Below are 13,830 nucleotides of genomic sequence, written 5' to 3'. Positions count from 1 at the left end.
GCAGGTTAATTTCTTCCTGGCAAATTGCAACCCATGGGTTTTCAATTAACTTTGATATCTTTCTCGACTTTTGTATTTGAATTATTAAGAATGACATTTAATAGTGATGTGCCTTTTTTGTATAAGTTTAAGGTTATTTCTATCATTTTTGGAGGTTGAATGGGTGTCAATATGGGTCAAAACGAAAGAGGGCATGGCATAACAGGGCTAGGTTATGTTAATCCTCTATTTTTCTGGATTTGTTTTGAGACAGTTTTTTTATTTATTTATTTTTTTTTTTCATTTCAAGGATCTTGCCGAAAGGTTAGTGTTTCATGTTTTGTTTTTCATTGTTTCATAAATTTTATGTATAGAAGTAGATTTTGTGTGTTATTTTTATTTGTTACTAAACCTAAAAGATACAGAGTAGTCGTTCCTAAAAAAATACAGAATAATTGTTTTCTTATTTCATGATTTTTTCAGTTATCAAATTTATACCAGTGGAGTTTTATCATCTTGCTTTTACAGCAAATGCATTCAACAAGTGACTTTCGATTGGTCGTAGCAGTGGATGTACTAAGAAGGTGTAATTTTTTAAATGTTAATACTCTATTGTTATTTCATTCGACTCTTGTGTTCCTCCTGTCTTGACAAACAACAAGTATTTGATTAGGTAACACTAAAGGTTTAGATGAATGAAAAGATTAATTCAGTTTTTTAACAATTAGTTTTTCTGCAATACTGCCTAAATTATTTCATTAGGCAACAATAAAGCTTAGTTGCTTAAATTGTTGTAGGTTGCAGCTATGTGGATCAACAACTTGATCTCACTTCCACTTCAAGATTGTAATCAACAAAGTTTTTTTTTTTTTTTTAACTCTATGAAGGTAAATGGATGTTATTATTTATCTAATATAATACACACGTTTAAGGCTCATATATAATAACTTAAAAGTGGTCCATGGAAACTAATAAACTCACTTTTCACTGTTCATGGTTATGTGCAGCTTGAGTAGTTTTATCAAGGAACCGATAGGAAAGAGCTTTTCAATTTGGATTGGGAAGAGCATGGATTGTTTTCTTCACAATGAGAAATAATACAAGTAATTTCAATTATAATTCATATTTATCTTTATAATGTAGTAATTTAGACCCATATGCTATAGATACTATAACTATGTTTGGTCATATCCAGAACTGTAGGATCTGAATTAATTAACTTGATTAACTAGAGAACCGATTGAATGTCTAACTGCATATGGAGATACTTTTGTGTTTGTAGGAGTATAAAATACTTACGTGGTGGAGGGTTGGAAATGAGTAAATTACTGTAGGTGGTATTTCTCTAAAACACCTTTCATTTGAAATTTTTTCTCTTCATTTTATGCTAAAAGACTCCGAATTTTGAATTCTCAATCAAGTCCCTTTTATGTTATACTTTATATATATATATATATATATATATATATATATATATATATATATATATATATATGGGCAGGATCAATGGGGAAGTAACCAATCGGGGGGAAGCGGAGAGAAGCAAATATTTTTTTTTCGTTTTTTTTTTGGAATTTTTTTTTTTCAGGCATCAAGATCACACGAAAATATGAACATTTAGAAAAGACACTTCGTGATGAATGTTATTATTTAGGCGGAAAAACGATCGACAAAAATAGCATTCATGTGGTGGTTGATGTTAATTGTGCTGGTGTATAGAGGCAAGGATAGTTTGCCTTGCCGGTGAGTTACCTGATTTAATTAATATATTCATTGAACTATTTTGTACTTCAATACATCTTTTTACTACTTTATGTGGTGCTTGACGTAAACTATGGTGGTGTTTTAGTTATCACATTGACTTTGTTTTGTTACATGTATTTTTCTAACATCAAATCTCATATTCTTTTGTATCTAATCAAAGCAGGTGCCACAAAAGAATGTAATTACTTATTATGAAAATGTATGAAAGGTGTTCGATGAAATGCAATCATGAGATACGAGATCTGTTCGCCTATATTATTGGTGAGAAAGATTTTAAAGTCTTTGATTAAATTTACAAGGAGATGCTACAAATGTGTAACAATTAGTATTGAATTCAAGCTATTTAAGTTGATTATTGAATCTAACTATTATTTGCAAATAAATCTCTTACATATTTTATAGGTTTTGTTTTTAAATATTGTGTTATTTGTTTAACATGCTTTTCATTTCGTTTGTTCATGTTTTTGTAATTTAAAGATTATGCTTTTGGATTTCTTTTTTTAATTGTCGTTCTTTCAACAATTTGGTTAAACATTGTTGTTTTCTATCTCATATAACTTGATGAATTTCGTTACTTTATCTGCACGTTGATTATATAACGTATTTTAAAAAAAAAAAAATCTTTAAAATCCCGTGATTTCACGGGTCTTTACACTAGTTAAATATTAAATGTTGATTGCATTCCCCTTTTCGTTCACTAATACTCTATAGTACGTACATATAATCATACTAAATAGGATAACTAATCATTGATACAAGGGTTAACTTATGCAGCTATCTAATTTGGTTGTACCTTCTAAACCTAAAATGATTGCTTGCATATCATACAATTCCTGTAAGATATTCCTTATCATTCAATAGGTTCATTTGAAAAATGTTACATTTCCTGCACAACATCAACTTCCATAATTGTAGATTTCGTGTCTATTAACTTGCTAATATATTGAATCATCGCATTCATATTGACATTAGAAGAGCCCCCTTCCTCCATCGCTCTTTTAGCCATTTCTCCAAGCTCTCCAGCTCGTTTTCTTCTCGCTTCTCCTTCCTCTTCATTACTCATTAGTTCTTCAATTGCAATCTTGATGTCTTCATGTTTCACTAACGCTCCAAACTTATCTTGATCGCCAACGATGATAGGAACTTCTATACCAACTTTCAATCCGATTTTCAAAACATCTACGATAAATCTTTCATTTAGAAATTGATCCGCAAAATGTGGCCATGTAACCATAGGCACTCCGCAAGATATTCCTTCCAGAGTCGAGTTCCATCCACAATGCGTTAAGAAACCTCCAACAGCTTGATGTGACAATATCAAAACTTGTGGGGCCCAACCGCGAACAATAATCCCTCTATCTTTCACCATTTCTTCATATCTTCTTTCTGCTAACCATTTCTCGAATTCCTCCGTTGGATGCCTTAAACACCATATAAACGACACGTTTGATGCTTCTAGACCCAAACCAAGCTCAATATTTTGTTCGGTGCTAGCACGAGCTAAGCTACCCAAACAAACAAACATAACCGACTCTTTTTCTCTCGAATCCAACCATTTCAAACACTCATTTTCATTAATCGCCGCCTTGTTTCCTCTCTCGGCTAAATCTTGTAAACTTTTATTGCATAATGAAACAGGACCAATACACCATACTTTTTTACCTTTGGCCTTTGCAAGCCCTTTAGCGTAAAAAGGCTCCAACTCCTCGAAACTATTTACCACGATCCCATCTGATGCTTCTTCCGCTTCTCGTAATGTTTCTATAAACTCTGTTCTTTCCTTTTCTTCATTTTTTCCCCAACTTGAAGCTTGCGCTTTCGTAAGCTCAATTCGGTCAGGAACACCAGGTAACACAAAATACTCCGACTCGGAGACGATTTCTTCTAAAACATTAGTATGCGTCTTAATATGGACACATAAGTATGTGAAACATCCGGGTCCATGGAAAATAAGTCTTGGGATGTTAAATTTTCGCGCTATATCATGTGTCCACGGAAAAAGATTATCCGAAATAGCACAACTTGCTGGTGGAACTAACCCTTGAATCAAGTTTTCCGCGGGTTCTTTTAACATTGCGGCAGCCGCAAATAGTTTCTTAAAGAGTGGAGCTGATGGAATTAAGTCGAAACTTTCACTTCCCTCAGGCAAACCAACTTCACTTAATGGAAGTTTTAGTTCAAGAAGTTGAATCTTGAGTTTATCTTCTATCGCTCGACTAATTACTGGTTTGAAACGGTTGGCGTTAACAGGAGTTGTGATTATAGTAACTTTAGAACCCCGTTGGGCTAGTAATCGGGCTATATCGATCATTGGTATCATATGGCCTTGAGCCATTAGAGGAAACAAGACAAAATGATGAAGGGTTGTCATTGTAGTTTTTGAAGATGGCATAGTTTTGTGGTCGCTTTTTTTGAGCTATACATGCTCAGTTGTTCAGTTTTATAGATATGAATTTTGTATGAGTCACCGCATGTCATGCATGTGGATAATATGCTTCCATGTAGCGTGGATAGTAATGCTATTGCTAACCTTAAAATTCACATCTTCCTACGTTTCTTCTTTTTTAATGAGTTTTTAAGAGGATGAAAGTATTAGAAAAATATGTTTATTTATAATTATTGCAAGATAGCCTAATAGTTTATTAGTGTCTCTCTTTCTGACTTCCTCTCAAAAAATCTCTAAGTTCAAATCTCACTGCAAAATAGTCAGAAATAGTCACAGGATATTCAGTTAGGCCGCGTACATCTTGAAACGAGAATACTTTCCTTTTAATTTCCCTGAACAACAGGAATTACCTTACATATTTATCCGTACGTTTCTGTATTTATATTTTTAATGAGTGAAAAGTGTATACACGTTGCTAAAAATGATTTAACTTTATAATTTAAAGTTAATTTTAATTAATTAATAGTTTCTACCTACAATACACCAATTAACAAAAAATATATAGTCATGATTATTATAAAAGAGTAATATATTTCTATAAATAAATTAATGATAAAATATATACGGGTAATCATATTATATTTTTAAATTAAATTAACGTAAATTGAAAAAAAAAAACATGTATCATGACATCAAGAACACTATTCATATTGCTTCCTAATTCGTTCTTAATTTATCGTCCAGTATTTCATTATACAATGTTTAAATTATTTGTTCATTTTCATACATAGAAAAAAATAAAAAACATAAGTTTTATTATACTGTTAATGTATGTGGATAGAATTAAAGAAAAAAGAAAAAGTAATGATAAAACTGAAAAAAGTAAACAAAAAGTACATTACTTTTATAACATTTTATTAAATTGTTTATTTTTTTCTTCCGGAACAATTAATATGGTAAATATGGTACGGAAGGAGTACTGCGTAGTAATTATAATCTATTTTATTTGACTTGACTAAGTTGATTTTCAAACAACCCAAGTAAAATCACATTTGAATACTACAACTAAACTCGTTCGTCAGTTCAATTTATATCCGAAAATCTAGAAACATGATTTGGTTTCTGTATGCTTCCAAAGTAGATATGGTTTTGCACCCATAGCTATCATCTGGTCATTTTTGTCCGAACATAAAGTTTTGTAACAGTGTGGCTTATCAATTAATAATGAGATTGAGGTACCAAAATATATATATACTAGTGAAATGATCCGTACAATTACAGGTTTGTTTAAACGAAACAATATAATGATATATTATAGATATTAAGTGAATGTAAATGTTAAATTCATTTAGTTTAATGACCCGCATGACCACATATTTCGACTAAGAAACTTGTCGTTGTTAATTTGGTCAGAATAAATGAACTACATTCATTCTCCCACCTCATTCTTCTAATTTTCATTACAACTACTATTTTCCTTGTCATAAATGAGACTTAGTTAACATTAAAAGAGGGATTTTAAAATATCTAGTTCAACCTCACAAAAATCATGATTATTTTTGAATTCTTCTATTCTTCTGTCATACTATATATCTTCATTTTAAATAGTTGCAATATGATATGACACATGTTATCGATTTTCAGATTCTTGTTTTTTAACAAACATACAATAACAAAACATTCAAGGTGTGAAAAATTTCATCATCAAACAAGGCATAAAAGAGAATAATTCTTTGAAAAAATCATTAACAACGACATTAAGATTTGTACCTGCTTTTTGGAAACTGTTGGGAAAAATAGAAATAATAATCTGATGAGTCAAAAGTATTTTGCAGATTTTAGAGTCTGGAGATTTAGAGTCTGAAGTTGCAGACTCTGGAATTAATGAAATCAACGTTTGAAGATTTCTTGAAGCCAAAGCAATAGAATATTCTGGAGATATGTTTGCAGATTAAGAAGATTTGTTTTGAAGATTTGATTTTATCTCCAGAGTTGACTTCCTTGTTAATAGCAAATTTGGTTAGTTTTTAGTTTATCTTTTCCTTATTTATAGCTAAGTAGTTTTGGAAACCAAATCTCCAGATTTGGTTTTTACCTGTATAAATAGGGACGTATGTTTCATTTGTAAGGTGTACTTTGCACGATCTATTATCTAATTCTTATTCTATTCATCGTGTTCTCTCATTTTCTGCACTATAATTCTTATTTATTGTATAAAGTGAGAGTTTGGTGTTCATAGTCCTATTACTGTGAACTAATAACTGGTATCAGAGCGGGAAATGTGTAAATCCTATCTCGGTGATCTTTGAAAACGATCCATATTGTTATCAAAATGTCTACCAGTACCATTCCTACCACAGTTATGGCTGAAAAAGGTGTGCCAATATTTGATGGCACAGATTTTGCAACTTGGAAATTGAAAGTCCTATGGTTTTTAGGATCTATTCATGAAGAAGCTGAACAAGTTCTTACAACAGGACCCATTATTCCCGGTTTTATGATAGCTGTTGTTCCTGCCTCAGATACTGTTGCTGCACAACCTGCCTATTTTCGTGAAACACCTAGAGAAAGGTGGACTGAAGCAGAAGCCATAAAGTTCAAACTAGATAGCAAGATAAGGAGTATTATTGGAAATGCTGTTACTGTTCTAATTCTCAGAAAGATCAGTCATGCCAAGACTGCTAAAGCTATGTGGGATCTGTTGCTTAATGACTATGAAGGAGTCACTGTTGTTAAGACTCAGAAGAAGAAGAATCTGATTAGATGCTATGAAAATTTTGCTGCTGAGCCTAAAGAATCTTTAAGTGATCTTCATTCAAGATTTCAGGTTCTGATAAATGATCTTGAAAGTGTTGGTGTAGAGAAAAAAACAACAAGTGTTGTGTCAAAAGTTCATTGAACTGCTACTTTCAAACTTTGAATCTGTGATTACCTCTATGATAATTAGTGAGAAGATAGATGATTATGAGCTAAGTGAGTTGTTTGGTATACTATCAAACTTTGAGGAAACACAACTGAAGAACAAGATCAATGCTAAGAAAACTGCTAAAGATCCAGAAGCTGCATTGGTGACTACCACAAAGAAGAATAAGCAGTTATTCTCTAGTTACTCCAGCAAGGTTGAATCTGAGAGTGATGGAACTTCTGATGATGATAGTGAATCTGATGTTGATTAGGAGATCAAAGATCTGGAAGTCCAGATGGCTCTTTTGACTCAAAGAATTGAGCAGAAAAAGTTTGGTTTCAAGAAGGGTAAAGGCAAGGGTGCTTTTGATTCAAAGAAAGTTAAATGTTTTAAGTGTGGAAAATTAGGTCACATAGCTGCTGACTGCTGGTCTAAGGGTGAAGGAGGTTTAAACTCCAACAAGTTTGTTGACAAAGCAAGAAAGTGCAAGCTGAAGTACATGAAATTAAAGAGTGAAGCAGAAAATTCTAAGAACAAAGAACAAGAGAAAGCTTTGTACACAGAAGCATGGAAAAATGAAGACTCATCATCTGATGAGGAGGAGGACAAGTGTCTTATGGCTATAATCGAAAAGGATGGTGGTTCTAGCAAGTTTGAGGAAGATCTGAAAGCTATTGAGAAGATGGATAAGGACACTACTTGTAATAAAGTTTCTGCCTATAAGGTACAAAACTTTGTGAACTATCTTGATAATGAAAAAGTGAGAATGTTTCAGTATTTGCTGCTTGACTTTCAATGGTGTTTAAATGATATTGATAGGTTAAGAACACAAATTTTTGATCTTAAAAATGTTATCAAAGACAAAAATGCTGAAATTCAAGTCTTAAAAAAATGTGAGGTTGAACTTGACACATATAAAATGGCATATACAGAAGAAACTAAAAGATTAAATATTGAATTAGGAAGATCAATTAAAAGTTCAAAACACTATGAATCAATTTGTAAATCTTGGTGTGTATCTTCCAAAAAGAATTCTGATGCTATTGCCAAACAAATTCCAAATGATGTCAAAGCTATACTAGGTGAAGACTACATATTAAATAATAATGTGGAAGTTGATCCAAGTGTATTCAAACCTGACATTCTACCAAACACATTTGTAAAATTTGATGGTGACACAAAGATTCTAACCAATGCTTTTGTAAGGTCATTAGATCCTGTTGAGCCTTCTGAGACTATAATACTTGAAAGTAAAAATCCATTAGAGTCTGAATTTTTGAAACCTTCAGACTCTAACAGTTTAGTCTCTCAAAATAAAAGTGTGTGTTCTGACCTAGAGTCTGACACTCAAGAGTCAAGTTGCAAGGACAACTCTGAATCATCCTCTGACACTTGTATTTGTCCAGATCCAAAAAGGTCAACTAAGAGAAGGTCAAAGTCAAATCAAGCTAAGACTATTCATAAACTCAAAAAGAAAATTTCAAAACTCAATGAAAAAATCAAGAGTCAAGAAAAACCTTCAGTTAAAAGAACATCTTGTTTTCCTAAGAAAATTGAGAAGGAATGGAAACCCAAAGTTTGTGAAAATAAAAGTGTCTTAAAATCTGTTAAGGATAAATTGATCTGGATTGGAAACAAAGCTTTTGTCTGGAGAGTGAAGAGCACTCCAATTGAACCCACTGAAAAGTGAGTTCCCCTTAAAAACTAATCATTCTCTTTTGTTCGTGTCTTGTGTAGCAGGGTAATACGTGGTATCTGGATAGTGGCTGCTCAAGACACATGACTGAATGCAAAGAGCATCTAGTAGGGTTTGTTGAAGAAAAGGGTCCCTCTGTAAGATATGGAGATAATTCTGTGGCAAAGACTATTGGTTATGGTACTGTTAAAGCTGGAAGTGTTACATTTAAGAAAGTTGCTTTAGTTGAAGGACTGAAACATAATCTGCTGAGTGTGAGCCAAATTGCTGATGAAGACTGTGAAATCAGAATTAAGAAGAAAGCTGGTATTATTTATGATCCTAAAGGAAGGCCAACACTTGTGGCTTGGAGATTTCAAAATGTGTATATGTTGGATCTAGAATCTGTTGATGCCGGAATTGAGACATGTATGTACTCTCAGACTGTCCCTGAGCTCAATTGGCTTTGGCACAAAAGGCTTTCTCATCTTAATTTTAAAAATATCAATGAGCTTTCCAAAAAGAAGCTTGTAAGAGGTCTTCCACAACAACCTTTCAAGAAAGATAAACCTTATTCTGCTTGTATTATGGGTAAACAGACCAAAATAAAGTTTCTCTAAAAAACCCTAGCTACCATCAGTGATCCACTTCATATGCTTCACATGGATCTGTTTGGTCCATTGAACACTAGTAGCTTGGGTGAGAAAAGATATACTCTGGTGATTGTTGATGAGTATTCTAGATTTACATGGGTTATTTTCTTAGTTGCAAAGAGTGATGCTCCTGAAAAAATCATCAATTTGATCAAGAGAGAGCAGGTGCAAAAGGGTGTTCTTGTCAAGCAGTTGAGAAGTGATCATGGTATTGAGTTAAAAAATGTCACTTTAATTGATTTTTGTGTAGAGTCTGGAATTGTTCAAAATTTCTCTGCTGTTAGAACTCCACAACAAAATGGAGTTGTTGAAAGAAGAAATAGGACACTCATTGAAGCAGCCAGAACCATGCTATACCAATCAAATGTTGCCCTAAGGTTCTGGGCTGAAGCTGTCAATACAGCATGTTACACTCAAAATAGGTCCTTGATTGTGAAGAAACATGGCAAAACTCCTTATGAGTTATATCATAAAAAGGTGCCTACTATTCATTACTTCCATGTATTTGGGTGTAAGTGCTATATATTAAATCAAAGAGATCAGCTTGATAAGATGAGGCCAAAGTCTGATGAAGGTATTTTTATGGGATACTCTTCTGTATTTAAAGTTTATAGAGCATATAATCAGAAGAGAATGAAGACTGAAGAATCCATTAATGTTTCCATTGATGAAAGTTCTTTAGAAATGGATCAGTCATGTAGTACTGAACTATCCGCACTTGGTGAATTGTCAAATTTGATTTCTGGTAATAGTGTTCAGACTCAGGATTTAGAGTCTGAGTTAGATGAACCAAACTTATCTGGACTGAGAAATGAAATTGCAGATAATACTCATACAGAAGAACCTTCACATCAAGATGAATCTGTTGTCAATCAAGAAAGTGACCAGTCATCAAATACCACTTTGGATCTCATTGTTCCTACTAGAAAATCATCTAGAAATATAGTTCCTCCAAAGCATCTTGAGGACTATATTGTGGATCCTACAGGTTTCCCTAAGCCTAGTTCTTCTTCTCAGACACCTGTGTCTAACTTTGCTAGAGCAAATTACTGCTTCTTTTCTAATTTTCTCTCACTAATTAAGCCTAAAGAAGTAGATGAAGCATTGGCTGACAATGATTGGGTTGAGGCTATGACTGAAGAATTGACAGAATTTGAAAGGAATGATGTTTTGAAATTGGTTCCAAAGCCTGCTGATAAAATTGCAATTGGCACAAAATGGGTTTTCAGAAACAAGGTTGATAAAGATGGTGTTGTGATCAGAAATAAAGAAAGGTTGGTTGCTCAAGGGTACAGGCAAGAAGAAGGAATAGACTATGATGAGACTTTTGCTCCTGTTGCTAGAATTGAAGCTATTAGACTGTTTCTGGCATATGCTGCTCACAAAGATTTCAAGGTGTTTCAAATGGATGTGAAGAGTGCTTTTCTGAATGGCAAATTGCATGAAGAGGTTTATGTGAAACAACCTCCTGGTTTTATTAATAAGAAATTTCCTAAGCATGTCTACAAGCTGAAGAAAGCATTGTATGGTCTGAAGCAAGCTCCCAGAGCCTGGTATGATACATTGTCAACATTTCTTCTAGAAAAGAATTTTTCCAGAGGAGCTATTGACAAGACTTTGTTTATTAAAAAGGACAAAGGTGATGTGTTACTTGTTTAAATTTATGTTGATGACATTATCTTTGGGTCTACAAATCCACACTTGAGAAAATGGTTTTCTGACATTATGTCTGAAGAATATAGAATGACTAATTTATGTACTTTAAACTATTTTCTTGGGTTGCAAATAAAACAGAGTTTTGATGGCATTTTTATTAACCAAAGTAACTACATTTCTGACATGTTAACTAAATATGGTTTTAAAAATTGTTCCTCTTTAAGAACTCCAATGAGTGTTTCTGAAAAGCTTGATAAAGATGAATCTGGGAAACCCACTTGTCAATCAACCTATAGAGGTATGATTGGATCTTTGCTATACTTAACTGCAAGTAGACCTGATATAATATTTGCTAAAAGTCTTTGTGCACGTTACCAATTGGTTACACAGATGCATACTGTGAAAAGAATTTTTAGGTACTTAAAAGGTACCCCTAACCTGGGTCTTTGGTATTCTAAAGACTCAGGGTTTGATCTAATTGGTTACACAGATGTAGACTATGCAGGGTGCAAGTTAGACAGGAAAAGCACCTCTGGTGGATGTCAATTGCTAGGTGGAAAGTTGGTTAGCTGGTTTAGTAAAAAGCAGAATTCTGTGGCTACTTCTACAGCAGAAGCTGAGTATGTTACTGCTGGAAGTTGTTGTGCTCAGTTACTTTGAATGCAACATCAACTTCTAGATTTTAGGTTAACATTGTCCAACACTCCAATCATGTGTGACAATTAGAGTGCAATTGCTATTACTGAGAATCCAGTATTTCACTCAAGAACCAAGCACATTGAAATCAGGCATCTCTTTATAAGGGATTGTGTTAAAAAGGGCAAAGTCTTCTTAAATCATATTGGTACTAAGGATCAATTGACAGATATTTTCACTAAGGCACTTACTGAGAAAAGGCACTTTTATCTTCTTGAACAACTTGGAATGTTAAATCCATCTATTGAAATGTTGTCCAGTGATGATATTCCTTGAGTCTGAATTATTTTCTTAGAATCTGGGTGACGCAATATTATTCAGAGTCTGGGAAAGTTTACTCGAGTGTATTTTTGTGTATAAAATTGTTTCCTTCTTTAGTCAAATAAACTTTTTTTTTTATCTCGTTTTTAGGTTAATTTTATTTTTCTTTATTCTATTTCCTAAAATAAAAGGGTCAAGTTTGTTATTAATGAAGGGGGTTAATGATAACTTTTTTAAAATATTTGTGTTAGGTGTATTTATTTGATTTTATCTCTCCTATTTTTACTCTTCAAAATTGTGTATCTTGCTAAACTCTCTCAATCGATCATCATCTTCTTGAAAATTCTCTCGATTCAAAATTGTGTATCTAATGGAAAACACGAAGTTCATCCCTTTTGTTCTTGAACCCACCGAAAACATGATTAGGGCTAAAGAAATCAGAGGAGGCAAGGATGTACAGGTTTCGGTTAATACAATTCTTTAACACTTACTGAAAATCATTTAAGGGTTGCTTTAAATCTTCCTTTTCAAGATAATTTTGTTCGAACTGTGTCAAAAACTACTGCAAGAACTAGTTTTCCTTTGGTTGGTCAACCCTTAACTGATTCAACTGTTAAAATCAGTATGTTCTCTCCACGATGGATGTTTTTGTTGTCAAATTTCACTAGGAGTTTGAGTTTCAAGTGTGGAAGTTTGACTGAAGTCAATGATTTTGAGGCATATCTGTTTCATGCTATGGTCACAGGGAGGAATATAGATTTTGCACGTTTATATTTCAATGAACTCTTGGTGCTCACTGAAAAACCTCAAAGGGATCATAATGTTCCATTTATTAGAGTTTTAAGTCTTATGTTTGAACAAGCTAACATTCCTGTTTTGTATGATGGGCTTAGAGTATTTGGTGTGTATGAGTATACATATATGCCAGAATGTAGTGTCAGAATGTTTTACAGGCACATTGTGGATGATCAAGAAGTTGTTCTTACTCCTTCTATGATGCATTGAGTCAATCTTGGCCGTGCAGACCAACCTGCAGATCTGAGAAATCAGAGTCTGAAGGGGCATCTTCATCAGGTTCTGAGCAATCAGAGTCTGAAGAGGGTCACAACAATGGTCAACACTCTTTAGAATCTGAGCAATCAGATTCTACCCCCACACATTCTCCATCCCATGATGTTACACAAACAGAGCAGGCTGAGAACATGAATGAGGAAATCCCACCTCAGTCTAACCCATCCTCACCCACTGGTACTGAGCAAATTTCCTACTCAAACCACCTTATGAACTCACCAGTTCATACAGAGAATACCACCATATTTTAAACCTTAGATGATACAGAACCTGTGGATTCCCCTATAAAATTCACTAGGCAAGGTGCTTCTAGTACTACTCCATCCCCTTTGCTAGAGGTTGGTGAGAGCAGTGCTTTGACCCAACCTAAATCTGATAGGATAGTGAACTTGGATACCCACATTACAGTCACTGAAGGAACCCACTCAGTTGACTTACATGAAGAAGTCCCAATCCTGGACTCCAATAACCAAATCCAAAAATCAGCTGAAATGACCAAGCCTACTTTTACCCCAGACTTGTTCTGTCACTACCCACCTAAAATGTTCCATCTTTACACATTCTTGAACAGGCTGCCAATGTCACACTCATGTCACAGGGTGAGATACAGGCCTCAAAATCTTCTATGTCCAAAGATCAGTTTTTTTACAACAGGAAGGCTGTGAGGACATACCAACCCTACCCTCATCCATTGGCACTACTTCTCAAACTGAGGCACAAGTCACCATGGTTGGCCTACATCAGACTTTGACCAGGTTGACTAAGGAGTTTGATGACAAGCTTT

General features: G+C 33.8%; 1 protein-coding gene across 1 annotated transcript; it reads right to left on the bottom strand.

Annotated features, from left to right (window-relative positions):
* Nucleotides 1-2,433: 2,433 nt before the first annotated feature.
* LOC139877018 (UDP-glycosyltransferase 73E1-like) lies at nt 2,434-4,304 on the bottom strand. The gene has a single exon (XM_071864426.1). It carries the CDS (start codon nt 4,133-4,135, stop codon nt 2,621-2,623), a length of 1,515 nt encoding a protein of 504 aa, XP_071720527.1. The 5' UTR covers nt 4,136-4,304; the 3' UTR covers nt 2,434-2,620.
* Between the last annotated feature and the right edge of the window lie 9,526 nt (nt 4,305-13,830).

Source organism: Rutidosis leptorrhynchoides, chromosome 11, assembly GCF_046630445.1.
Source record: "Rutidosis leptorrhynchoides isolate AG116_Rl617_1_P2 chromosome 11, CSIRO_AGI_Rlap_v1, whole genome shotgun sequence".
NCBI lineage: Eukaryota > Viridiplantae > Streptophyta > Magnoliopsida > Asterales > Asteraceae > Rutidosis > Rutidosis leptorrhynchoides.
The sequence above is the reverse complement of the archived record's forward strand: the minus strand, read 5'-3'. Positions and strand labels throughout refer to the sequence as shown.